The sequence below is a fragment of the Orcinus orca genome, chromosome 20 (assembly GCF_937001465.1).
Source record: "Orcinus orca chromosome 20, mOrcOrc1.1, whole genome shotgun sequence".
NCBI classification, from domain to species: Eukaryota; Metazoa; Chordata; class Mammalia; order Artiodactyla; family Delphinidae; genus Orcinus; species Orcinus orca.
In genome coordinates this window covers 43,973,512-44,000,211 of record NC_064578.1, presented here as the reverse complement: position 1 = coordinate 44,000,211, position 26,700 = coordinate 43,973,512, and the positions used below count along the sequence as shown (strand labels likewise).

The 26,700-nt window shown below is 36.1% G+C and overlaps 1 protein-coding gene and 1 non-coding gene across 7 annotated transcripts in view; both read left to right on the top strand.

Annotated features, from left to right (window-relative positions):
• ZNF567 (zinc finger protein 567) overlaps positions 1 to 26,700 on the top strand; it is a 54,148-nt gene that overhangs the window by 21,790 nt on the left and 5,658 nt on the right. For 4 of the 6 annotated variants that reach the window (XM_049702929.1, XM_049702930.1, XM_049702931.1 and 1 more), the window contains exons 4-6: positions 1,590 to 1,716; positions 1,986 to 2,072; positions 5,642 to 8,027. In XM_049702929.1, the coding sequence (XP_049558886.1) occupies positions 1,590 to 1,716; positions 1,986 to 2,072; positions 5,642 to 7,362 (1,935 nt within the window). In that variant the 3' untranslated portion in view covers positions 7,363 to 8,027. Of the gene's footprint in view, positions 1 to 326; positions 477 to 1,589; positions 1,717 to 1,985; positions 2,073 to 5,641; positions 8,028 to 26,700 lie in introns of those variants that run through there. The other 2 variants (XM_049702932.1, XM_049702935.1) reach the window with 2 other exon arrangements.
• On the top strand, positions 19,676 to 19,782 carry LOC117198265 (U6 spliceosomal RNA). Its single transcript, XR_004479353.1, has one exon. It is a non-coding gene; the product is annotated as a U6 spliceosomal RNA (small nuclear RNA).

Here is a 26,700-nt window from a genome sequence, read left to right as displayed (position 1 = left end):
TTTGCTAGAAACCAGAACGTCATGAGTAATATAGTAATCTGAATTCTGTATGTCTTTCTGAGGATTATTTTTTGTTGTTGTTCTAGCAGACGATTAACTTGCTTGGAATCAAACTTCAAACTCTGCCCTCCCTGCCCCTCCACCTCCACCCCAAGTGTGAAGCAGCTGATAGCTAGGTCCCTTAAGCTCCCACCTGCTGCTTTTTACCCTGGTCCCATGATGGGAGGTAGATTCCCACTGTGTTCATGTACTTTAGCTCTCAAAGAATTTGGTATATATTTATACTTAGATTTGGGGCCTGACTTTCTACATTCTCTTTCTTTCAGTGTTTCACCCCTTATACATCCTGCTGCTTTTTGTTAACTCCAGCTTCTGACACCTCAGTCCATTAAGGCTTCAGTTTTCTTCTGCTTAAGCTATGAGCAGGTTGTGGAATGCTGTTAATCAAAAATGCAGAAATCTCCAAATCTCACTAGGTACACTTCTGTTTTTCAAAACTCTTTGCTGGTGTCTTTCTGTTTGCTCTTTGCTAAGCCTCCTGTTATCTAACAATTGCTTAGTTTAACTATCAACCTGGAGTTATGGCAGAGTTTATACTCAGATTTGGGGTCTCATTTTTCCTGTAGTTCTCTCACTTCCAGAATTTATCGCTAAATCTCCAGCTCATCTACCAGCCCTCAATTCTGTCCCCTGTCACCTTTGAGGAAGCTCTTCACCTGAAGAGCTATGGGCTTTGCGGTACCTTCATGCAAAAAAGCCACAAACCGGGCTTCCCTGGTGGCGCAGTGGTTGAGAGTCCACCTGCCGATGCAGGGGACACGGGTTCGTGCCCCGATTCGGGAAGATCCCACATGCCGCGGAGTGGCTGGGCCCGTGAGCCATGGCCACTGAGCCTGTGCGTCTGGAGCCTGTGCTCTGCAACAGGAGAGGCCACAACAGTGAGAGGCCCACGTAATGCAGAAAGAAAAAAAAAAAGCCACAAACCTAACAATTCTTACTCATTGCTGCCTTTTAAGGATAAACTCTCCTCCAATTTTTGCTTGACCAATTCACTCTATTATTACTGGATGCCCAAAGTCACTCCCATGCATTTTAAAACTATATTCTTCCTGAATAACACATTAATCTTGAAGAGGAAAAAATTTACCTCCTCAGTGAAGCCTGAAAAATTGTTCTGTCCTTGTAATACATTGTTATCTTGTACATACTTCTGTTACAGTACCCATAACACCTTCTTGTAGATTTGTGTTGACACATACTTTCTTGAAGGTATGTGTTACATGCTTTGAGGTTGTAACTTCTTGTGAACAGGGACAGCATTTTGTATATCTTGGCACCCTAGTAAACGAGTCCAATTTGGGGTTACAGAGTGACTTCACAATAAACATTTTTAGAATGAGTTATTAAATAAATTTGGTGGCAAGTACTTCTACCTTGATTTTTGTTTCCCTTACTATTTAAATCACAAAACAAGAAAAATGGTAGGCATTCTTTACAAGTTTTCATAAGAATGCCACAAAGGAACAGGATCAAAACTAGTCTCCAATTTCTCGTCAATTTATTCTGATCACAGTTCCAAACCATTACAGGGATCAGTGTCATTCAAAGATGTGACTGTGGACTTTAGTCAGGAGGAGTGGCAGCACCTGGATCCTGCTCAGAAGATGCTATACATGGATGTGATGTTGGAAAACTATTGCCACCTCGTTTCTGTGGGTAAGAAAAACTCTCTTTGAAACTTTCAGTAGCATGCATTTCCTTTCAAGGTGCCTAAAATATGTGTGATCTTGATTTCAGGGATAAGAGGTGATGCATTCTTTTTGGTTGACAGAAAGGATTATTGTGTCTTCACTTGCATAGTGCAAGGTGTTAAATTTACTGTTACACAAAGGAGTATCTTAATTTGCAGTACTGAAAATTCACCTTATTGATTTTTCAAAGGTATTGACGCCTAAGCAACTTAATCCAAATCTTCCCTTAATCAGGGTGTCACATGACCAAGCCTGACGTGATCCTCAAGTTGGAACGAGGAGAAGAGCCATGGACATCATTTACAGGTCATACCTGTTTAGGTGAGTTTCTGACTTGCAGGCAGATGAAATCTGTGGAAAATAAATTTAAAGTGGTCTTGTGTTGGGTGACACCTTTGAAATATTTTGGTAGTGTCTTTTTAAAGGTTCCTAACCATTGAAATGACTATTGTGCCTGCAAAAAAATTAAATCACTTTCAAATGTCACTCTCCCTATATAATAGACTTCCTTAGTTTGCTTGGTGTTATCAAAGATAGTTGCCACTCTTAATCAAAATTAAGCCTTCCTTCTTTTAGATCTTTTTCCTTCCTTCTTATAGATCTTTTTTCTTGATTCATATCCTTTTTTAGCTTTCTCGGTCCCTTATCTTTTAGCCATTGAATAGATTTCTTTTAGGCATTTTTAAATCTATCTTTAAGAAAGAAAAAATTCTTGGCTAATATTTCTCTTCTTAGTTGCTTTTTCTTTCCCTTTCTTTTATAGTATTTCAGATTTGTTTGCTATGCTAACTCTAAGTTCCCATTCTCACCAAGAGTCTAGCTATTAATTTTAAAGCTCACTCACCTTGGCCCAGACTGATAATTCCATGGTTACCATTTTCTTCCATTAAACTTTCATGGTTCATTGTTATATGGCTGATCATCTTTCCTGAAATCATCCCTTGGTTTGGGTAAAACACTGAATCATTCTTATCCTGATTCTCTAAGTGATTATTTATTTCCAACTCACTCTGTTTTTTTTTTTACCACTCTGGCCATATTGACTGGAACAGTGCCTCATACATAATAGTCACAGAACTTTTTTTTTTAAGGTATATTGTTTCATTGCACTCTCAGTCTTATTTCTCTAATTTGTCCTCAAGAGATCTACCTTTCAATTATATTAGTCTCATCCACTCTCAGAACTTAAGCTCCTTGTTTTATGTGGAGAACCTCTAATACCAACATACTCGGCACAGTCCTCCCACCTTCACTCCAGTCCTTCACAAGTTCTGCACTATGATGCCTCACCCCTTTTGTGACAATAAGTTGAAAATGAAAATCACCAACTTTCCTAGCTCTTAAATTCATTCCCATTTAACTATTTCCAAATTATTTTATTACTGCCATGATACCAGCTTGATTGTCTCTGTCATAATCTCTTGTGGATCTCTTCACAATTTGTGTTTATCAGCCCGTGAAATATATTTACATCCTCCCATATTTTCATTCTTTACTCACATCATACAAAATGACGACTACCTTATTTAATGTCTTGCATATGGTAACTACAATTTGTTTTTGCTATAATTTTTGTCCTAATTTTTTCAATTTATATTGTTAACTTTCCTGACAAGCTATATCATCACTTGTTCCCCACTACTTATTATTATAGGAAATTGAAATTCTCCTTCATACAAGGACTACTATAATAAGCCCTCAACTGGTCTTTTCAACTTTATTTCTCTTTTTTGTGGAAAATTCTTGCTAATTTCCACTTTATCTAGTCTCCTAAATGTTCTCTATACATGTAGGGTCTGTCATGATGTCTGTACTTTTCATTGTGTTCATCCTTCTGTATAGTGTATATCTTTAAAGTCTTGAGATTTCTTCTCCTTTCTATTCCTTGACTACTCCCCAACATATCCACTTTTCCTTTTCCTGAATTTCCATGCTGCTTACTAACTGTAACACACACAGCTCTTGGATGTTATATAATTTGATACCTGATTGTACATTGTTTATGCTTAAGGATTCTTTCTTTCAAAGATAAGATCCTCTGTATCTTCTTTGCCATAGTATACAACATTTTAAGTAGTCAGTAGTTGCTTCATTTTCTGTTTATGGAGCTGTACAGGGGAAATCTCTTTTTCCTCCATTCATAAAGTATGTACTGATAAGTCCTTTCAGAAGTACTTGCTCAGGCCATGGTTCTGTACATTCTGATTCAAATGGTTGGATTCTAACAAACACTACCTATCTATGATATGCAGTGTTAATGTAAACTCAGAAGAGTACAAAGGCGATAACCAATAAAGTATTCCTTTATGAGAAAGGATTACTGTCAAAGTCTGCATTTTTCATGAAATATTTATGACACAGTGTAAGCTTGTAAAAAGATTTGCTAAAATTTTTTTTCTAGACCATAATTATTTTCAAGTTATAAAGAAGTAATGAATAAAGTGGTGGTGGGATATATGTGAAGGGTTTTGATATCATGGAGTAGTAACATTTTCTTGAAGATTATCTAAATATGATTAGAAATAAGACTGGAAGGCAAGTCAACTGATTAAAAGAACATGAGCAAAAGCATGTGATTAGGGATAAGGGAGGTATTTATAGGGCAGTAAATATTAGGCTTTGATTGTTATGGGTGAAATTTTTCAGATATGTGGACAACCCTGAAAACTTGTTTGAATATAAAAAGTAAGTCTAGGTAATGTAAAGTTTTGTTTACAGGAGAAATTCCTTGTATGTTAGTATTGTGGGTAATGGACTCGAGGAAGAAATAGATTTTTGAACCTAGATTTAACATTGTTTCACTAGATGTGGATGATTGCAAAGCAAAAGAGTCAAATATAGTTCTAAATTTATAAGAGAAATAAAGGTTAAGATTAATGAGTGATTTAGAACCAGAGTGAACAATCTTTCTGGTCCCCCATATGGAAAACTGGAGTTAAGAATGTTACTGTATTGGGGAAAGACTTGAATCTTTCTTTAAACCTCTAAGTTAGCACTTAAAAAGAAGAATAGTTATAATTAATGATCATGAGAGTTTTATTATTGAACAATTCTGAAAGAAAATAATAACAACAGCAACCTGAATACACTAGTGAAACATACCCCTAGTCTGTTTTAAAGTTCCTGTTGGAAGTGTTTTCCTAGTATTTCCCTCACAAGAAAAAATGATCCCCAGCTATATAGAGGATTATAAACACTAGGAAAATAGTTGATGCTTAGAAAGATTCATTGGTGGGTGTGTGGAAAGAGGGTGGTGGAACAACTGGAAGTATTTTACCTTACAGTCTAGGGATGAATATTTAAAAGTATAGGCTCAGGGGGATTCCCTGGTAATCCAGTGGTTAGGAATCCATACTTCCACTGCAGGGGGCATGGGTTCAGTCCCTGGTCAGGGAACTAAGATCCCACATGCCACGTGGTGCGGCATAAGGAAATAAAGAAATAAAAGTATAGGCTTTGATCTGTGTCCTCCAAATGCCTTCCTCTAAAATTTTCCCTGAACAAACTTTTCTGCTAGTTTTTCTTGTTCATCCTACTTAAATCTTAATGCTCTTGAAAGGTTCACTTCATTGCCTCTGAATCCACCTATCCAAGCATGAATTCCTCTTCCACTATTCTTTTGTCTCTTCTCCTTACTGCTTCGTGTGTTTGTTTCACTTTCTGTATGAAGTTCTGGTGCAAAATGCAAATGTTACTAGTGTTCATTACTTATTTTTCATCTTTTTCCACACTGAGGCAGAGTTTTTAATTTAGGTTCCATGTCTTTTCCCAGGCAAGGAATAATTTGTCCTTGGTCTTTTTTGGCCTCATGTACTAGACCCTATTACAATTCCTTTCGATAGCAAATATGTGAAGATTCACAAATTGTTATTAATTATATTCTTTCCTAGAAGAAAAGTGGAAAGCTGAAGACTTTTTAGTGAAATTCAAGGAACAACAAGATAAATTTTCTAGATCAGTTGTATTAATCAACCACAAAAAACTGATTAAGGAGAACAGTAGTGCATATGAAAAGACATTTACTTTAAGCAAAAACCCTATTAATTCAAAAAACCTACCTCCTGAATATGACACTCATGGAAAGATTTTTAAAAATGTTTCAGAATTAATCATCAGTAATCTAAGTCCTACAAGAAAGAGACTTAGTGAGCATAATAGATATGGGAAATCACTCCTCAATACTAAGCCAGAGACAGCTCACTCTGGAGGCAAATCCCATAATCAGTGTGGTAGGACTGTCAGTCATAATGAAATGATTATGCAATATCATGAGATAGAAACTTCAGCACAGTCATTTGGATATAATGACTGTGAGAAATCCTTCCTTAAAAAAGGAGGCCTAATTACACATAATAGAGCTTACAGAAGGGAAAAACCATCTGAATATAATAAAAGGAGAAGAACAACCAATATTGAAAAAAAGCATATATGCACTGAATGTGGGAAGTCCTTCTGCAGGAAATCAGTATTGATTCTGCATCAGGGAATTCACACAGAGGAAAAACCCTACCAATGTCATCAATGTGGAAATTCATTTAGAAGGAAATCATATCTCATTGATCATCAGAGAACTCACACTGGAGAGAAACCCTTTGTTTGTAATGAATGTGGTAAGTCCTTCCGCCTAAAGACAGCCCTCACTGATCATCAGAGAACACATACAGGGGAGAAATCATATGAATGTCCACAATGTAGGAATGCTTTCAGATTGAAGTCACACCTCATTCGTCATCAGAGAACTCACACAGGAGAGAAACCATATGAGTGTAATGACTGTGGGAAGTCTTTCCGCCAGAAGACAACACTCTCCCTACATCAGAGAATTCATACAGGAGAGAAACCCTATATTTGTAAAGAATGTGGGAAGTCCTTTCACCAGAAGGCAAATCTTACTGTACATCAGAGAACTCATACAGGGGAAAAGCCCTATATTTGTAATGAATGTGGGAAATCCTTCTCTCAGAAGACAACCCTCGCTCTTCATGAGAAGACTCATAATGAAGACAAACCTTATATTTGTAATGAGTGTGGAAAATCCTTCCGCCAGAAGACAACCCTTGTGGCACATCAGAGAACACATACAGGGGAAAAATCCTATGAATGTCCTCACTGTGGGAAGGCTTTTAGAATGAAGTCATACCTCATTGATCATCACAGAACTCACACAGGAGAGAAACCATATGAATGTAATGAATGTGGGAAATCCTTCAGTCAGAAGACAAATCTCAATCTACATCAGAGAATTCATACAGGAGAGAAACCCTATATTTGTAATGAGTGTGGGAAGTCTTTTCGCCAGAAAGCAACCCTCACTGTACATCAGAAAATACATACAGGGCAGAAATCCTATGAATGCCCTCAGTGTGGGAAAGCCTTTAGCAGGAAGTCATATCTCATTCATCATCAAAGAACTCATACAGGAGAGAAACCATACAAGTGTAATGAATGTGGGAAGTGCTTCCGCCAGAAGACAAATCTCATTGTACATCAGAGAACTCATACAGGGGAGAAGCCTTATATTTGTAATGAGTGTGGTAAGTCCTTCAGTTATAAGAGAAACCTTATTGTCCATCAAAGAACTCACAAGGGAGAAAACATGGTAATGCAGTAATAAATGATGTGATTTCTTTGTGAAGCCTTTCTAAGTTATTGTAAAACTTTAGTTTTTTAAAAAAGCATGCTTAACATGTGAATAAGGTAACTTTAATCACAAATGTAATAATAATTATTAACTTAATGTACTATACCACATAACTATTTATCTACTGTTTACTAGCATATGAAATGGATATGATCATTGATATTGAACTCTTATCAGCAATGAAGCTAATTTTTTACGTTTTCATGTTCTCCTGCTGACTCAGTTTATTTTTTTTAATTCTTATATAATACATGCAGAAGCAAGATACAAAGTGGTTTTAAGTATCAGTCTCCATAAGAGGAAGAAATTATGAAGTATATTTCTCATTGCACTCTGCGGAATAAAAGTTAGTTGTTACTTCCCCAAAGATTACCACTTCCCTGGCTTTTAACATGAAATAGTTTTTGCATGTCTTTAAACTTTATATTTTATTATACATTACAAATTTTTTGTCTTGTTTCACTCAACATTTTAAAGATTCATACATTATTGCATGTGGCAGTAGTGTATTCATTTTCATTCTGTATACTCTTCCATTTTAAGAATATACTGCTATTTATCTATCCTCTTGATGGATATTTGTATTTTTTATAATTTTGTATTGTAGTAAAAATACTACTATAAATATTCTTGTATATGTGTGTGTGTGTATTTCTGTTGATTTTATATGAAGACTGGGATTACTCAGTCCCAGGGTGTACGTAAAGTTTTTTCAGTTATGTTAGATACTGCCAAACATCTCTCAGACCTTTCTCAATGTGAGATGATTCAATTTGGAGAGTAACAGCTCTGTAATTCAAGTGGAGAAATGTCATTCAACTGGAGAATTCCTACTAAAAAGAAATCCTTATAATGTTATAATTGTGAGAAGGCTGTTAGTCATGAATATATGAATGTAATAAATGTAGAAAGACCTTAGCTGTGACTTAAACCTTACACAAAATCAGAGAATTCATATTGGAGGGCATCCTACAGTTGTCGTGATTATAGGGGTACTTTTAGCAATAGCTTATGTCTTATTCACCATCAAAGAATTTATACTAAAGAAAGGTTAAGAAGGAACATAGATGAATAAAATTTGGGAGTATAGGAGTCTATTCCCTTTAATAGAATTATGAAAAATATATATAAGTAAGCCTATGTATAATATAATAAGCCTATGTAAAGTAAGCCTTTTATACCTTGATTTATCTCACAGGAAATGTGGGTCTCGAAAATCCCAAATGAAAAATCACTGGAGATTTTGATGTGTGAGAGTTGGAAATCTAAGATAATACCATCTATAGCATCTTTTCTGTGAAAATAGTAAGCTCAACAGCAATTTGAACAGTGTTACTAAAGGCCCTTCTTGAGGGGGATTATTCATAACCAATATTCATAACCATACATGAAGTTATTGTAATAAAATTCAGTAGAAATTTAAATAAGCTGTTTTTCCCCCCAATTCAGTAGAACTGTAAACTGTATCTAAGTAAGTAGGAAAATAATTGATAGTTCAAGTATCTGACATTAAAAATGTACAACAGGCCGTCTGGCCTATAGAAAGGGGCACCAACTGCCAGTGGATTGTAAATGGAAACATGCTTGTCATTCCTGGTCTTGCAGATGATTTCAGAGCAGAAAAAGAACAGTGGGTGATGAAGCAAATCAGACATGAAAAAAATTTAGACTTGAAAGGGACGTACGATAAAAGATAAAATGCCATGTCTGACTGGACAGAACTTTGAGAAATATAGCCTTAACTAATAGTTATTATTTATGTTTAGAGTTTTTTTTTCTAGTGTGTAGGCAGAATGAACAGAATAAAATAGCTACAACAAGTAAGATTACAGGATCTATATTCAGAGTTATGAGAACCTAGAAATTATTTCATTTGAATAAATCTGTGTTTGTAGATGAGTAAAAATATATGCTAACGATGACGACTACCAAAAGAACTGCATTCACAACCAAGGATGCAAGCCTACCTCTTTTTCCTGAGTATGTAGTGAGTTGGAAGCAAAACCCTCCACCAGCAAAAAGATTTTTGACTCACTGAAGGCTAGGATGATGGTTAGCATTTTTTAGCAATAAAGTATTTTAAAATTAAGGTATGTACATTGCTTTTTTAGACAATGCTATTGCACACTTACTGTAGACTACAGTATAGTATAAACATAACTTTTATAGTATAAACATGACATACTGGGAAACCACAAAATGCATGTGACTCACTTTATTGTGATATTTGCTTTACTGTGGTGGTCTGGAGCCAAACCCACAATATATATGTGTATTATATATGTATATTAAGGCCACATTATGACGGACAGCATATAGTTGGGGTTTTTAAGAAATTCCAGTTGGACAATGTCTTAATACAGGTTTTAAACCATTTGCATTTAATGTATATATACTGATATTGTTGTGCTTTAGCTCTAACATTCTTTCCTGTGTCTCCCCTCTATTTTTAATTCCTCTGTTTCCCTTTCTTGCTTTCTTTTTCATTTGAATATATTTTATTATTCCATTTTAATATATCTATTTAGCTTTTTACTATTTCTTTGTTTATTTTCTTTAGTGGTTCCTCTGGGGATTATAATACACATAATATATATAATTCACAATATACTTTGAGTTAACATTTTAGTACTGCATGTTGAATATGGAAACATTACCACCATATTTGTCCCTTTTAGCCTCCCCTCTTTATATTATGATTATCATATTTACTATATCTACATCCATTACAAACTTCATCAGAAAGTGTTATACTTCTTGCTTTTTATTACAGTAAATATTTAAATTATTTTTAAAAACCAATAATTTTATTATTTATTCAGCAATTTGCCATTTCTGTTGCTCTTTACTTACTTCTGAAGTTTCAGGTTTTTCTTTGTTATCATTTCCCTTGCATCTAAAGAGCTTCATGTGGCATTTCTTTTACAGCAAGCCTGCAAGTAACAAATCCTCTTTGTTTCCCTTTACCTAAGATTATCTTTTATTTACCCTTCATTCCTGATAATTTTCACTGGATAAAGTTTGGGGTTGACATGTCTTTCCTTAAAGCACTTAAAAAATGTTGCTGCACTATCCTTTGGCCTTCATACTTTCTAATGGGAATTAAGGGATTGTTCTCCTATATGTAATGCATCAATGTTCTCTGGAAGCTTTTGAGATTTTTTCCTTTGATTTTCAGCAGTTTGGTTATGATGTGTCTCAGCAAAGGTTTCTTTTAGTTTATCTTTTTTGTGGTATGCTATATTTCTTGAATCTGTAATTTTAAGGTCTTTTACCAAACTAGGTAGGTTTTCAACCATTGATTCTTTAAATATTTTTTTCTTCATGGCACTCCATTTTGTTGCTGAGCCCATCAAGTAAGTTCTAATTTTCACTTTTTCAGTTCTAAAATTTCCTTTTATACATCTGAAAATTATATAATAAAAATTTTAAATGTTTAATTTCCTTTTGGTTCTTTTTTTATAGCTTCTGTTTCTCTGCTTAGATATTCACTCAAGAGTTCACCTTTACTTCTTGGAACATGGTTCTAATTCTAATGTGGATCATGTCAGTATTGGTGTCTTTTTCTTTTCCATTGTGAGTTTTAAAATTGTCCTGTTTGTTTGTATATGGAGTACATTTTTATTGTTTCCTAGACATTTTGAATAATTTGATTCTCTGAGTCTAGTTTAAATCCTATGAGAAACATAATTTAGGTTTGTTTGTCTTAGCAGGCAGTTTATTTAGATTCAATATGCAAGTTCCAAACTACTTTCTGTGCCCTGGGGTTCCAATGTCAATTCAGTTTTCAAAGCATTTGAAAATTGGAATTCAGTGTGCATTATCTTTTATGTGCTTCACCCAGTACCCACTCTGAGACCTGGTTGATGGTCCACCTGGTTCAGTTCTCAAGGCCTTTGGTATGCTGCCTAGTGTCAGATCTACACATGTGCACCCTCGAGTTCATATAATACTTTAAGGGATCCCTAACTTGAGTTGCTCCTCTCCCCTATCTCACTAGAACTCTTTAGTTCCCAGAGGCCCACTTCCTGGATCTAGTTAGAGCAACAGGGCTTTATTTAGCCTTCCCATTCTGCTGTGGCCTTCCCACAGCTAGGTCTTCTTCCAGTGCCAATGAGTGAGAGAATAAAGAGGAAAAAGCAATGGGATTTCCTCCACCTTCTTCAGAACAGACTTCCACTAGTAAGATAGGATTCCCTTTCCTCAGGGTTTAAGTATTTGCTGGCAGCTGCTGCTACCACCACCTACCCAATCCAGGACTGCAGCTTTCAGGACTAGTGTTTGCCTGCAGTGAGACCAGAAAGAAAAGAAAAACAACATGGATTTCTTCCACCTTCTCTGCTCCACAAAAACCCCTTCTCCCACTCTTCCAACTATAGAGAGTTTCTTATGAAGCTCTTTCAATCCAAGTTTGGCTCACAGTTTTGGGATTCAGGTTGTTTCAGTCCAGACCAGCACACCACCAGATCAAACTTCCAACTTCTGGTTTCCTTCTCAGTCTGTCTGCTAACATTTACTTTTCAGTTTCCTCAGCTGCCTCATCCATTCTTCTATGATTTTAGTTGTGTTCAGTGGGAGAGGCAGGGTGGAACATGCTAACTATCTTAACAGGTACTGCTTTTTTTTTTTTTTTTTTCCTTTTAAATTCTTGAGTTTGGATACATCTTGCTTAAAGAGCTGGAAATAGAGTGCAATCATGTGGTACGATTATGTCAATTTCTGAATGGTGACTGATAGGCAAAACAAAAGTTCTGCCTCTCAAGTCATGATTTCCTCCATGTTTGGTTTCATTTTGTTAATATTTTCCTTAGAATATTTGCATTAATATTCATAAGCTCATCTAGATCTTTTAGAAACTATCTTGATCCAGTGTTTAGACTTCTAGTATGAGCTTGTAAAATTTTTAGAGATTATCCTTAGTTTTTACCTGATATTTAAGTATTGTTTTGTGTGTGTGTGTGGTACATGGGCCTCTCACTGTTGTGGCCTCTCCCATTGCGGAGCACAGGCTCCAGACGTGCAGGCTTAGCAGCCATGGCTCACGGGCCCAGCTGCTCCGCGGCATATGGGATCTTCCCGGACCGGGACACAAACCCGTGTCCCCTGCATCGGCAGGCAGACTCTCAACCACTGCGCCACCAGGGAAGCCCTAAGTATTGTTTTAAAGAGAGGTTTTGGACCAGATTTTCATTTTCCTGCTATGTGTATTGGACTATACAGATTTCTACCTCATCTTGAGTCAATCTTAAAGAAAATACTTTCTGTATATAATATTACTGATATTTTTAAACTCTCCATAAATATATGTGTGCTACCTTATTAGTGCTGTCATATTTCTCACCTTTACATTGATCAAATATATAAGTCTAGTTTAGATCAGTGTTTTTTCCACAAAAATAAATTAAGGAGGTTTTATTGCTTCTTCCATTGATTTCCAATTTTAACTGTATGAACTGTTTTCTTCTGTAGTTAGGTTAATTTGTTCTTTTTCTGGTTTCTTAGGTTTGATTACATCATTAGTTTTATCAAGTGTCCACTATGTGACAGACACTGTTTCAGAACTAGGATTATAATAGTGTAGTCACGTGGGGCAGTGATGTTAATGATTGAATGATGATGCAAAAACAGTTCTGGCCCTATGTCTTGATTTCCCACATTTGTTAAAGGGTATTAGTGTTCTTCTAAGATGACTTTGGTCACCTCATACAGGTTTTGTTATGTAGCAACTCATTATCACTCATATCTGAGTGGTATCCTGTTTTAATACTGGTTTTCTCTTTGAATCAAACAAATAAAATATAAATTTCCAAGAGGAGGTTAGAATCACTCCACAGATACTTTCTAATTGTAAGAATAAAAAAGAACCTTTAAAATGGAGAGAGTTGACAGTCACCACCTTAACCATATGATCAAATTTAGCCTCATGTTATCAATAGGTACCTTGATATACAATACAAAATACTTTACATCATTTATGAAATAGTCTTGCAAAATTGTTTGATCCAAACTTAATCTTCTCTCTATACTTAGTTTCCAATGTAAATGGCAGAATTAATTAAATGACAACATTAGGAAATGAGAACAACAATCGAAAATATGGAACATCCTACAAGACAACTGCATGGACTCTAAGAAGAAAAAGTCATGGGAAAAAAAAAAAGTGAAGAACTAAACTAGCCTAAAAGAGACATATCAACTAAATGCAATTTCTGAACCTAGAGTTGACTCTAGATAAAAAACGAAAGCAAACAACTGTAAAATCAATCTTAGGACAGCTGGGAAAACCTGAATGTGTGTCACGTGATATATTTTAGAAGATGTGGTTATAGTATGGTTATGTTGAAAATTATAGGAAGATAAACCAAATATGACAAACTTTTAGCTATTAAACTAGGTGGTGGGGGGCAGGGTGGTAAATACATGTCCATTGTACTTTTCTAACTTTCCTGTTTGTTTGAAAGTTTTCATAATGGCAACTTGGAAGGTTTACTAATGGACGGTTTTCTCTTTGTTATCCTTTTGATAATTTCTAATAAACTTTGAATTGTGAGAGGAGAGTGTAGATTATGGGGTATCTGTTATTAGGAATTTATTAACAGAAAACTGCTTCATACCCTTTTCTACTTAAGCAACTAGCTATATTCTCAGTATATATTTACAGCCACTAGTTCCAGAGTATTTATTCCAGCATTAGTTTCCTGATGCAGCTCTGCAGGAATGAAATTGTCTCACATGTTCTCTGTATTTTACTGGACTTTATTCAAAATCAGTCATCTGAGGTTGAATAGGAGAATGGGGGTGATTGGAGGCTCTTCTAAGTTCATTACCAACATAGTGTCTTTCTCTAAGAATTTGCTAATGATAATGCTATTAATTATCATCAGAACAACAATAGTTAATATATTTGTCAAATAGTCTTATAAGGGTTTACACGTATTAATCCTCACAAAAACACAGGTATTGTCTTCACCATTTTACAACTGAGGCACAGAAGTAATATATTGGTATATTGCTGAATATCTTGAAGATGATGATAGGCTAGGTATGTGATGTGACCAAAGGCTTTCTTTCAGTTCCACAACTGATAGATTAAGAGATTCTCCTCTAGTATAAGTTTTCTGGTATCCAACAGGAATTGAGTGGTTTTGATCTCAGGTGACCTCAGCCTGCAGCGGCTTGAAGCAGGATCTCAGTTCCCCAGCCAGAGACTGAAGTCAGGCCGTGGCAGTGAGAGTGTTGAATCCTAGCCACTAGACCATGAGGACCAGTGGCCAGTGACAAGACCCTGGCTTGTCTGCTTTGTAGAAATGAATTTCAACAAAGAGACGGAAAGTAGTGAAACAAAGTATTTATTCGGGGGGAAAAAAAGTACGTGTGAATAGACACACAGGAGGCCTCAGAAAGAGAGCTGCGCCTTCGTGGTAGTTTAAATCACTTAGGTGGGGCTTCTCTTTCGGGTTTCCTCTGGCCAATCATCTTGCTTTGCCAGGTTCTGAGTCCGTATTTGGTATAATTCAGGGTCCTCCCCTGAGGTGCACATGCAACTCTTAGCCAAGATGGATTCCAGCCCAGAGGTCTATGGATAGGTTGACATCACCTACTGTGGGGTGCCCCCCCCCCTTTTTGGCCTCCACAGAGGCCAAATGTGCACATGTAGTCAGGAAGTTCTTCTTGACCTCAGAATGGAAATATGTGGTCTCTTTATATTTTATTTGGACAGGACTCAGCTCCTCTTCACTTCTGCCATTATCTCTATCTTGGAGTATCTACTCCACAGGGGACAGACTCCAGCTGCTCAGCCTGGGGCCCGTCTATCTCCTGCCTCAGGTTTGGAAGTATTTTATATATTCATTAGATTAAGATACCTGGCAAGAAATCTTTTACGCTAAATAAGTTGTAAAAATGACCAAAAAAAAAAAAAAAAAGGTTTCCTAAACATTTCCCCTAGTGTTAATATTCTATAAAGAGTTGAGTCAAAGAAAAAGTACCTTTGAGTTAACACTATAAGGTTATGAATTCTCAGGTGTTCATAGAGACATGAATATTTGGTCTTCATACATTTCTTACATTTTTAGAGTCTTTTGCCATTATTAATTCTCTGGTGTTCAGTAAAACATGAACAAAATATAAAAGCATTCCCACATTCCTCACATTCAGGGTTTCTACTTAATGTACATTCACTGATGTTCATTCTGTCTAAAGGCCTTCCCACATCATCGTGCACATTCATAGGTTTGGTTTCTCACCATTATGAATTATCTAATGATCTGTAAGGATTAAATGAAGTTCAAAGGCCCTTCCATGAATCTTAAATTCACACAGTTTCTCCTTAGTGTGCATTTTTTGATGTTGAATAAGTGTTGAACTCCATCTATAGGCCTTCCCACATTCCCTGCATTCATAGGGTTTCTCACCAATATGAATTCTTTAATGTTGAATCAGATGTGTCCTCTGCCTAAAGGCCTTCCTACATTCTTGACATTCATAGGTTTCTCATTAGTATGAATACTCTGATGAACTATAAGGTGTGAATGAAGTCTAAAGGTTTTCCCACATTCCTGACATTCATAAGATTTCTCATCTGTATGAATTTTTTTATGTTGACCAACTTGTGCACGTAATCTAAAGGATTTTTCGCATTCCTTACATTCATAGGGTTTTTCATCAGTATGAATTTTCTGGTGTACTCTAAAGTATCTGGAAGAACTGAAAGTCTTCCCACAGGCCTGACAGTCATAGGGTTTCTCCCCAGAATGGATATTCTGGTGTACTTTAAGGTTTTTGCCAAAACAACAGCTTTCCCACATTCTTTACATGTATAGGGTTTCACGCCACTATGAATTTTTAGAGTTGTTGACATATTCTAAATGCCTTCCCACATTCCTTACATTCTTAGGGTTTCTCCCCTGAGTGAATATTTTGGTGTACTCCAAGGTCTCTGCCAAAAAACTAAAAGCCTTCCCACATACAAGACCTTTACACGGTTTCACTCCATTATGAATTTTCAAATGTCAAGTTGGTTGATCACGAATTCTAAAGGCCTTCGCACATCCCTTACATGCATAAGGCTTCTCAGCAGTATGAATTCTCTCATGTTTGATTAGATCTGAGCTATAATTAAAGGTCTTCCCACATTCTTTACATTCATAAATGTTTACTAGGAATTCTGTGATGTAGGGTAAGAGATGTATCTTTTCTGGGAATAGATATATTTTCATAGATGATTTTCATTGGGCTAAAATATTCTTTTTGAGGTTCTTGTTTCTTAATCTTGACTTTGTTCTGCCAGCTATTTTGGATAATGGAACCCTCAAGGTCAAGCATTTCACTTCTTTATCTTACATTTAGATAAATTTATTTCAAAAATGTTTTTGAAATAAATAAAGTCTTTGTATCGTATCTGGCCTCCAAACGTGGAAAAATAAAGCAAGAAAACTAACAAATGTTGTTTTCCTCTACTGGGGTACAGAAGAGGGGCACAGGGGGACAGCAGAGATAAGTGATAAACTGAAAATACATTAGCAATGAATTTCGATAGTTATTATGCAGTTTGAAGAAGGCAAACAGTTTAGAGAATAATGAAAGCATATGTTGTGAGATCTGTAACAATGAAAATAGATTAAATCATTGATTCTAAAATGTAAGTGTTCAATTAGAATCACCTCAGGAGCCTGTTGCAAGTATTAATTTCAGAGACCAACCCAGACCAAGTGAATCAGAATCTATAAGGGTAGGTCTTAGGCATCTATACTTTTAACCACTCCCTCAGATGTATCAGAAGCAGATCAATGTTTGACATTCTCTGTTTTTTGTTTGTTTGTTTGTTTTGGTTTTCTTGGCCACGCTGTGTGACTTATGGGATCTCAGTTCCCCTGACCAGGGATTGAACACAGGCCACGGCAGTGAAGGCCCAGAATCCTAACCACTAGGCCACATTCTCTACTTACAGATTTTTTTCCAGTGGTTTCTCACTGCAGTTAGAACATTATATGACAAGTTAAAGATGGAAAACAAGGCCGTTCTTATAAGAACTCATCTCAACCACTGCCCTTTTAACCTACCTTAAAAATTCCTTGAAGGCACTAAATCTGACACATTATTTCCCATCTTTTGGAACTTCGCATTATGTTGTTTCATCCCCATGAATTCCCCTGACACAGCTCTTTATAGGCCTGACTCCTCATTCTTCAGGCCCCAGATTAAAAGTCGTTTCTTCAGAGAGGCTGTATGATCAGAACCTACCAATTCCATGTTCATTATTCTCTATTCTAATATCTTGTGTTTTGATCTACTTTCACTGTTTTCAATTACATATTCTTTAATTTCTCATTTCTTAATTTATTTCCAGGTATTTCTATAGCCCTAAAACTCATGATGGGTAGATCTAATTCTACTTTATTTACTATTAAGAAACAAGAACTAGGATACAGTAGTTTTTAAATAATTAATTTTAGAATAACGGAACCACTGAATTTAAGAAAGAAAAATAAGAATAAAGGTAAATAATACAAAGATAAGCCATTGGGAAAGATATTTTGATGCCTATCAAAATACACTTTACCATAATTACACAATAGTTACTATATATGACTCATTGCCTATAATCTCTCACATCTTCCATATACTTGTCTCACACTTTTCCTACAGTGATCAAATATATGTTTTCCTTCATCACTTTCCTTTCTGATGGGTGGAAATGAATTTGATCCAAACAAGCTCAGTTAAATGCACAAACAGAAAAGGTGATTCTTTCATCTTTACCCTTAAATATACTTCTATCATCTTTACCCTTAATTCTTCTATCATCTTTACCCTTAAATTCTTCTATCATCTTTTATTCTTCTATCATCTATTCTTCTATCATCTTTACCCTTAAATATACAGGTATCTCACCACAGTCGACCATTCTGCCAGTGGCTACTCTTCTTTGTCCCCCATTTCAGTAAGGCAATAGGATGTTTAACTTACGATTCATTTTTAGTATTACACATCTATCCAAAGGTGATTACTAATCTCTCTTGTTCATTGAAGCTTTCTGTCAGGTCCTCCAATCTATTCCTTCATCGTCAAGGCTAACCAGTAGCATACTTCCCAGCAAAGTATCTCAATGATTATTCAGGTATTATAATAAGTAATATATTATAGTAGGTATATCCAAAATTGGATACTGTGCTAAGATCAAAGTGTTGACAAGGCTGTCTTCCTTCTGGAAGCTGTAGGGGAGAATCTATTTCCGTGTCTTTTCTAGCTTTTAGTGCCTGCCTTCATTTCCTGGCTCATGGCCCCTTCCTATGTCTTCAAAGCCAGAGCATAGCATCTTCAAATCTCCTTCTATGACTCTCCTGCTTCCCTCTTTCTTTTATAGGAACCCTTTGATTACACTGGGCCCACGAGGGTAATGATCTAGGATAATTTCCCCATCTCAGGGTCCTTAATTTAGTCATACCTGCAGAGTCTCTTTTGCATATAAGTTAACATATTCACAGGTTCTGGGGATTAGGACGTGGATATTTTGGGGACATTAGTGTGTCCAGTTGGATTTATTTGAAATGAAGGGATGGTCAATACTAGATAATCTGTTAATATGACTGGTTGTAATATTAGATCTAATGGGGAAATTCACATAATTCTTTCCTTAGAAGCTCAAAAAGCATGTGATAATTCAAAACCCAATCTTGTTTTTCAAAGTTCCATAAAATAAGAATTGATATATAGATATATTGCAGCTTAAAAGCCAGGGACTTAAGGAGGAAACACTGGAGGCATTCCTGCTACATTCAGAAAAAAACAAAGGTACTCACCATCAACCCTACTATTCACTGACACAGAAGGAAATTAGATATGTAAAATTTGGGGAAAAGGGCTAAAAAACTAACAATGTACAGATATGATTGTATCTCTGGGAAACTCAAAAAAATCAAGTAAAAATCTGCCACAAACAACCAGAGAATTCAGTTTGGTAGTGGGATATAAAATTAATATACTGAAATTACTAGTCTTCATATATAAAAATAATAGTTTCATATTAGAATTAGGGAATGTATTTTTAAAGCAAAAACCTTAAGGTGAAATTAGCAAAATTTATGAAGGACACAGTAAACACTCCTAAATGACAAATGCATTTTAACCTTGGGAAACATATCCTATTCTTGGATGAGAACATTCAACAGCATAAAAAGACATCGATAATTCTCTTAATTCAGTACAAACTTCATGTGATCCCCCATAAAAAAGCCAGCATGTTTTTTCTCTCAAGAACTAGACATGTTAAATTTAAAGTTCAGTGCTCGCTTCGGCAGCACATATACTAAAATTGGCATGATACAGAGAAGATTAGCATGGCCCCTGCACAAGGATGACACACAAATTCGTGAAGCATTCCATATTTTTTTAAATTTAAAGTTCATATGGAGGGACATCCCTGGTGGCGCAGTGATTAAGAATCCACCTGCCGATGCAGAGGACATGGGTTCGAGCCCTCGTCTGGGAAGATCCCACATGCCACAGGGCAACTAAGCCCATGCGCTACAACTACTGACCCTGCGCTCAGAGCCCGTGAGCCACAACTACTGAGCCCACATGCCACAACTACTGAAACTCGTGTACCCTAGAGCCCACGCACCGCAACTACTGAAGCCCACGCTCTCTAGGGCCCACGTGCCACAACTACTGAGCCCACGTACTGCAATTACTGAAGCCCACATGCCTATAGCCCATGCTCCACAACAAGTGAAGCCACCACAATGAGAAGCCCGTGCACCACAACGAAGAGTAACCCCCACTCACCACAACTAGAGAAAGTCTGTGCACAGCGACGAAGACCCAATGCAGCCAAAAATAAAATAAAACAAAAAATAAAGTTCATTTGGAAAAATAAGGAAGAATAACATGAAAATGTTTGAAAAAGAACAACAATGGAAGAATAATCATACCAGATGTTGTTTGTGTTATGTTAAAGACTGAATAATGAAAACATTGTAGTACTGGTGAATAATTATACAGGCAATATGAATGGAACAGAATGCAAAGTTCAGAAGCATTGCAGATATTTTACAAAGTGTAGTGTATATTAAAGTGAACTTCAACTCAGTAGGACAAAGAGATTTTTACATATATGGTAAACTGAAACTATTTTACATACACACATGAACAAAAAAAGTTATTACCTAAGGAAACCACAAGCCAAAACACAAAACAGCACTGCTACAAAAGGTGAGAGTGACTCACCAATGGTGTTCCAAGCTCAACATTTGTCAGAATAAGAAGTAGGAAGGAAGACATAATAAACAACTGGTGTTTATTTGTTGGGGGAAGGGTACTAAGCCAAAAGCAGCAAATAGACTGAACCTGCACAGCATGTCTACATGACTACAACTGTTTGTCTTCAGAAGAAAGCAATAGGTGTGGGAACTTGGACATGATTCATAGGCCAGTTGCTGGTAATGCCCAAGAAGGAAAGGAAAGCACCCACATTCACAGTACTAACCAGTAAGGTAACCTGATACCCCATAACACGAAAATATATCTCCCCTTTATCTCTTTCTCTTTTTTTTTTTTTTTTTTTGGCTACAGTGGGTCTTCATTGCTGCACCTGGGCTTTCTCTAATTGTGGCGAGCTGGGGCTACTCTTCATTGCAGTGCACGGGCTTCTCACTGCAGTGGCTTCTCATTGCAGAGCACAGGCTCTAGGCACACGGGCTTCAGTAGTTGCAGCACACAGTCTCAGTAGTTGTGGCACATGGGCCCTAGAGGGCACGGGCTTCAGTAGTTGCAGGGCACAGGTTCAGTAGTTGTGATGCATGGGCTCTAGGGTGCATGGGCTTCAGGAATTGTGGCTCGTGGGCTCTAGAGCACAGGCTCAGGTGTTGTGGTGCATGGGCTTAGTCGCTCCACAGCATGTGGGATCTTCTCAGACCAGGGATTGAACCTGTGTCCCCTGCATTGGCAGGCAGATTTTAACTACTGCGCCACCAGGGAAGCCCTCTCCCCTTTATCTCACAAAAGCAGGTCAGCTGCAAATCCATTTTTCCACTCAAGCTGACTACAAAGAAATCAAGCTGAATGAATGGAAGACTGCCTCCAAAAAATGGTTAGAGAACAAAGAAAACCAGAATTTTAGAATAAGTTTAAATAGCATCCTTAATAGATATAAGGAACTAAAAAATCTAGAAAGTGGAATCACTTAGATTATACAAAATTTTAATTTGTACTCATTGAATTAAAAGTTCAGTAGTTGGCTTGAATAGCAATAAGTACATAGTGAAAAAGTAAATCAGGACACAAAAAATAGAGAAATGAGCACCAGAATGCAGCAGAAAGGAATATAGACGTATAATGTGTATATAAACTTGACATTCAGCAATTTAAAAATTTTTGGAGTGATAGGTCACATATCTATTTGAAGATCATATTCACTATGACCCTTTACTCAGAAAAACGTACACATCTACATATACTCATGTGCTGTTATGGGCAATAGCAGGGACTTACTTAACCTCCAGCAGGACTTACTTAATCTCCAAAATTCACAAATGGACCACACCTCCTGAATGACAATAGCCATCTAACAGAATGTCCAGGAGACAAGAACAGAGAGAATTGTGGGGAGGTCATGTTCTTCACAGGAAGATGGAGATTTCCAAAAATAAAGATGGATAAGAATGCTCAGATTAAATTAGAACCATCATGTGGTTAGCAGGAAAACATCTATATCCCCAGTTTTGAGTTGCACATTTCTTCACATTTTAACATCTCTGAAATTGAGTTTAACAAACTACGTAGTCTAGTTTAATTAGTAGTGATTTTTAAGTGATAAATAAAATAAGTGGAATTACAACCCATGGCTTCTTAAATTCAATCACATGCATTAAATACAAATACAAAAAATAAATAATACCAAGAAAGCTCTTAGAAAAAATTCAGAAACTGAATGATTAACATAAAAATTCTGAATGTTTCAAAGAGAGAAAAAACTGTGTATTTACAAAAGAACAAGAATCATATTACTATCAGACTTTAATCAGTGACAAATATTTCAGGAAAACTGTCTAAATATTTAAATTAAAAGGAAAATAATTTTGTATTTAGAATGCCATACTCTGCAAAACAGAGAAGGAGAGTCTAAGCAGAACAAAGAAATCTCTGTGCTGACAGCAAATGAATATCCAACTTCCAATCAAGAATTATAGACATTTGAAGAAGCAGAAAAACATCAGTTCATAGAAACAGATGCAGAAATGACAGAGACAATAAAAACAGCAAGGATGTTAAAACAGTTATTATAAATAAGATCCAATGCACAGGAAAATATGGACATGATAAGGAGAGAAATTTAAGATAAAAAAAAAAGTGGCCTTTCTGGAGGTGAAACTATAACATCTGAAATGATATTATATGAAATTAACAGCAGGTTAGACATTAGAAAAAGTCTAATGAACTTACGCACATAGCAAAAGAAAGTATCTAGAAAAAAGCTCAGAGGGAAAACAAAATCTGGGGGGAAAAAAACCGAAACACAGCAATAGTGACCTGTGGGATAATACTAAGAGGTCCAACATATGTATAATTGTAGTTCTAAACTACAAGAAGCAAAACCAGATACAACTGAAAAAGAAATAAAGAAATCTATAATTACAGTTGGAGATTTCCATACTTCTCTTTCATTGATAGGACAAGTAGACACAAAATAAAAATAAAGACTTGACCAACTGTTTGTATCAATCAACTTTACATTTATAGAGCACTTCATTCAACAACAGCAGAATACATATTCTTTTCAACTGCATATAAAATATTCATCATAATAGACAATATTTGGGGCCATAAAATAAGTCCCTGTAAATTTGAAAGGCTTGAAATATATGATGTGACCACAATAGAATTAAGCTAGAAATCAAAAGTAAAGATACTTGGAAAATCTGCAAAATAATTAATATTTAAACAGCATATTTCTAAAGAATCCATAAGTCAAGAAGAAATCATGTGGAAAATGTAAAACTTTTAACCTGGTGATAAAGAAAATATACTGAAATTTGTGAGAGGAAGCTGAATAAAACTACACAGAGAGGAGGGAAATTTCTACCTCCAAATACTTGTATTACAAAATAAAAAAGTTATCAAAATCAATGATCTAAGAAACTATTAAAATGTGTAAATTAAACCCAAAGCAAACAAAATAATAAAGAATGGAAATCAATGACAGAGAAAAAGAAAGATATAGAGAAAATTAAAATTTAATAGGTTCTGTGAAAAGATCAATAAAATTGACAAACTTATACCAGAGGTGATCAAGAGAAAAGAGAGAACACACACGTTATCAATACCAGAAATTAAAATTGTGGACATCAAAATCTCAAATAAACAACCTAACCTTACACCTAAAGGAACTAGAAAAAGAACAAACAAAATGAAAAGTTAGTAGAAGGAAAGAAATCATAAAAATCAGACCAGAAATAAAATAGACACTAAAAAAAAAAAACAGAAAAGATCAATGAAACTAAGAGCTGGTTCTTTGAAAATGTAAGCAAAATTCATAAACCTTTAACCAGACTCATCAAAGAAAAAAGAGAGAGACTAAATTAATAAAATCAGAAATAAAAAAGTTAAAACTGACAACACAAAAATATAAAAAGGATCATAAGAGATTACTACAAACAAATATGCAATAAAATGGACAACCTAGAAAAAAATGGGCAAATTCCTAGAAATGAACACTCTCCCAGGACTGAACCAGGAAGAAACAGAAAATATGAACAGACCAATTATCAGTACTGAAATTGAATCAGTTATTTTTAAAAGCTCCCAACAAACAAAAGTCCAGAACCAGACGGCTTCACAGGTAAATTCTAACAAACTTTTAGAGAACAACTAACACCAATCCTTCACAAATTATTCCCAAAAAATTGCAGAGGAAGAAATGCCCCAGACTCCAGGGCCGTCAAGCCCGCAGGAGCACGCACGCACAGCCAGGTGCAGCCTATTGAGCGAGGACGCCAGAGCCTGACCCAGAGCTGCAAAAGCCCAGGAGGAAGCTGGGAGCTTCAGACCTACGTGTGTTGAGCACCTTACTTTTGTTCTGGGTAGGAATGCTGATGTCCACCATGGGTGTGACCTGGAACGATGTCTGGCGGGGGCGGGGGGGGCGTGGCGGATTTTGTGTTTTGTCCCTGGGGAAGCCCAAGCGCCTGGAGCCGGGCCTGGCACGTAGCAGGTGTGACGTGTGTTTGTATGTAGGTGTATGTCCCGAATTGGGATGGCCCTCTTTACCTGACCTGATGCTGGTCACCTCGAGCTACTCTGCAGCCGGTTGTGGAAGTGGGTGGAGTCGTGTTGCCGTGTGGTGTTTCCTCTGGTGTATCTATTTTTGGATTAAGTGTGAGTCGTGTTTGAGCTTGTAAGTGACTGGAAGAGACATTAACAGGAAGTGGTTTGTGAGTGTGATTTTTCTGTGTAGAATTACTTATATGAGGTAGAGAATGATGTGATGCCTTAGGATTTTGGTTTTGTTGAGTGGATGAGATAGTAGGTAACTGAATGTGTCTGTTTTTATAGATGTGTTAGTATTTATATGATGGTTACAGAAGGGATGTTGTTCTCTTGCATATGTTCTATGGTGGCAGACTGCTGAGCGACTCATAAACAGTGCCTGACTGTGACTAGCTGGATATCTGATACCTGCTTTTATTTGAGCCTACAGAATTGTGCTGGCAGTTAGGTAAGTGAAATAATTATAGGTGTAAGAATTGAAAAGGAGATTTGGACTATCATAATTTCCAGATATCATTGTATATCTGGAAACTCAATGTCAACTAATAACAATATATTGAATTGAGTAAGACTCCACGCATTGCTTGCAAACAAAATATTTTATTAACTACTACTTTAAACACTTCTGTGTGTTTTTTCATGCTCTTAAATGAAGTCTTGGCTGATTCAATAGCTTCTTCAGTCACTGTAAGATGATAAAACTGAGGTCACTCTCAATAAGTATAATCATTTTTGCTAATTAAAATATTCTCTGGAAAAATCATTACTTCAAACTTAATTTAAAGCAAAAACTTTCCACCTCCTGCAACTTGGAATTTCTTCTCTAATATCCCAGTCTGTAATTTGACTACTTTACTTTATCTCTCTCTGTACGTGGTCTCTGGCTCTTCTGGGATTGAACCAGGGGACAAGAGAAATAAGGAGCAAGAAAAATATCACTTGATTGGTATTGCAGTAATCTAACTAAGGTTATGTCTTGCCTTGGTGGCATTCAAAGCTGACTTTTAAAAATCTCTTTATTTTACAATATTTTAATTATGAAAAACTTCAAACATACAGCCAACTTGAGGGAGTTTTACACTGAATATTTATATACTCACCACCTAGATTCTATCCTTAACATTTTATTATACTAGCTTTGTCATGTATCTATCCATCTCTCTATACATCCAGTAATCCATCTAATTATTATATGCGCTTCAAAGTAAATTGCAGACATCAGTACACTACCTCCTAAAGACTTCAGGAAGCATATTAATAAGAGTTCAATCTTTGTTTGCCTTTCTGTTTTGATGTACATACAGGAAAAAATGCAGAAATTTTGAGTGTACTTTCTTGGTTTTGACCAATGTGTATATGTAATCCAAACCCTTATCAAGATCTAGAACTTTACAATCACCCGAAGAAGTGCCTTTATGCCTCATGGTGTCAAAACTCACAACCAACCATCCAGAGGCAAATATTGTTCTTTTTGGGGGTAGGGAGCTACAGGTTAACTTTGCCTCTTTCAGAATTTCATATAAATGAAATCTTACAAAATATACTTGTTTGTGTAAGTGTTCTTTCAATGAGAATGTTTTTGAGATTTTGTATATATATTATATATAACATATATATAATATTGTTGGGTCTATCAGTAATTCATTCCTTTTTATTGCTAAGCAGTGTTTTATTGTATGAATAATGTATGGTTTATCAGTTCTTACAGAGATGTACACTTGGGTTGTTTTGGCTAAAAGCTTCTAATAACATTCTTTTACAAGTCTTTCTGTGATTATAGTTTTCATCCTCTTGGGTAAATAGCCAGGAGTGGAATTGTTGAGTCATAGGGTGGGTATATGTTTAGTTTTATAAGAAACTTTCCAGATCTTTCTCCATTGTCAAGCCCCACCAACAATGTCTGAGAGTTCCAGTTGTTCCACAAAATCCAGGTTTAGGAGTTATTAACCTTTTTCACTTTAACCATTCTGGTGAGCGTGCAGTGGTATCTTAGTGGTTTTAATTTGCATTTCCCTGATAATTAATGATGTTGAGTTCTCTTAC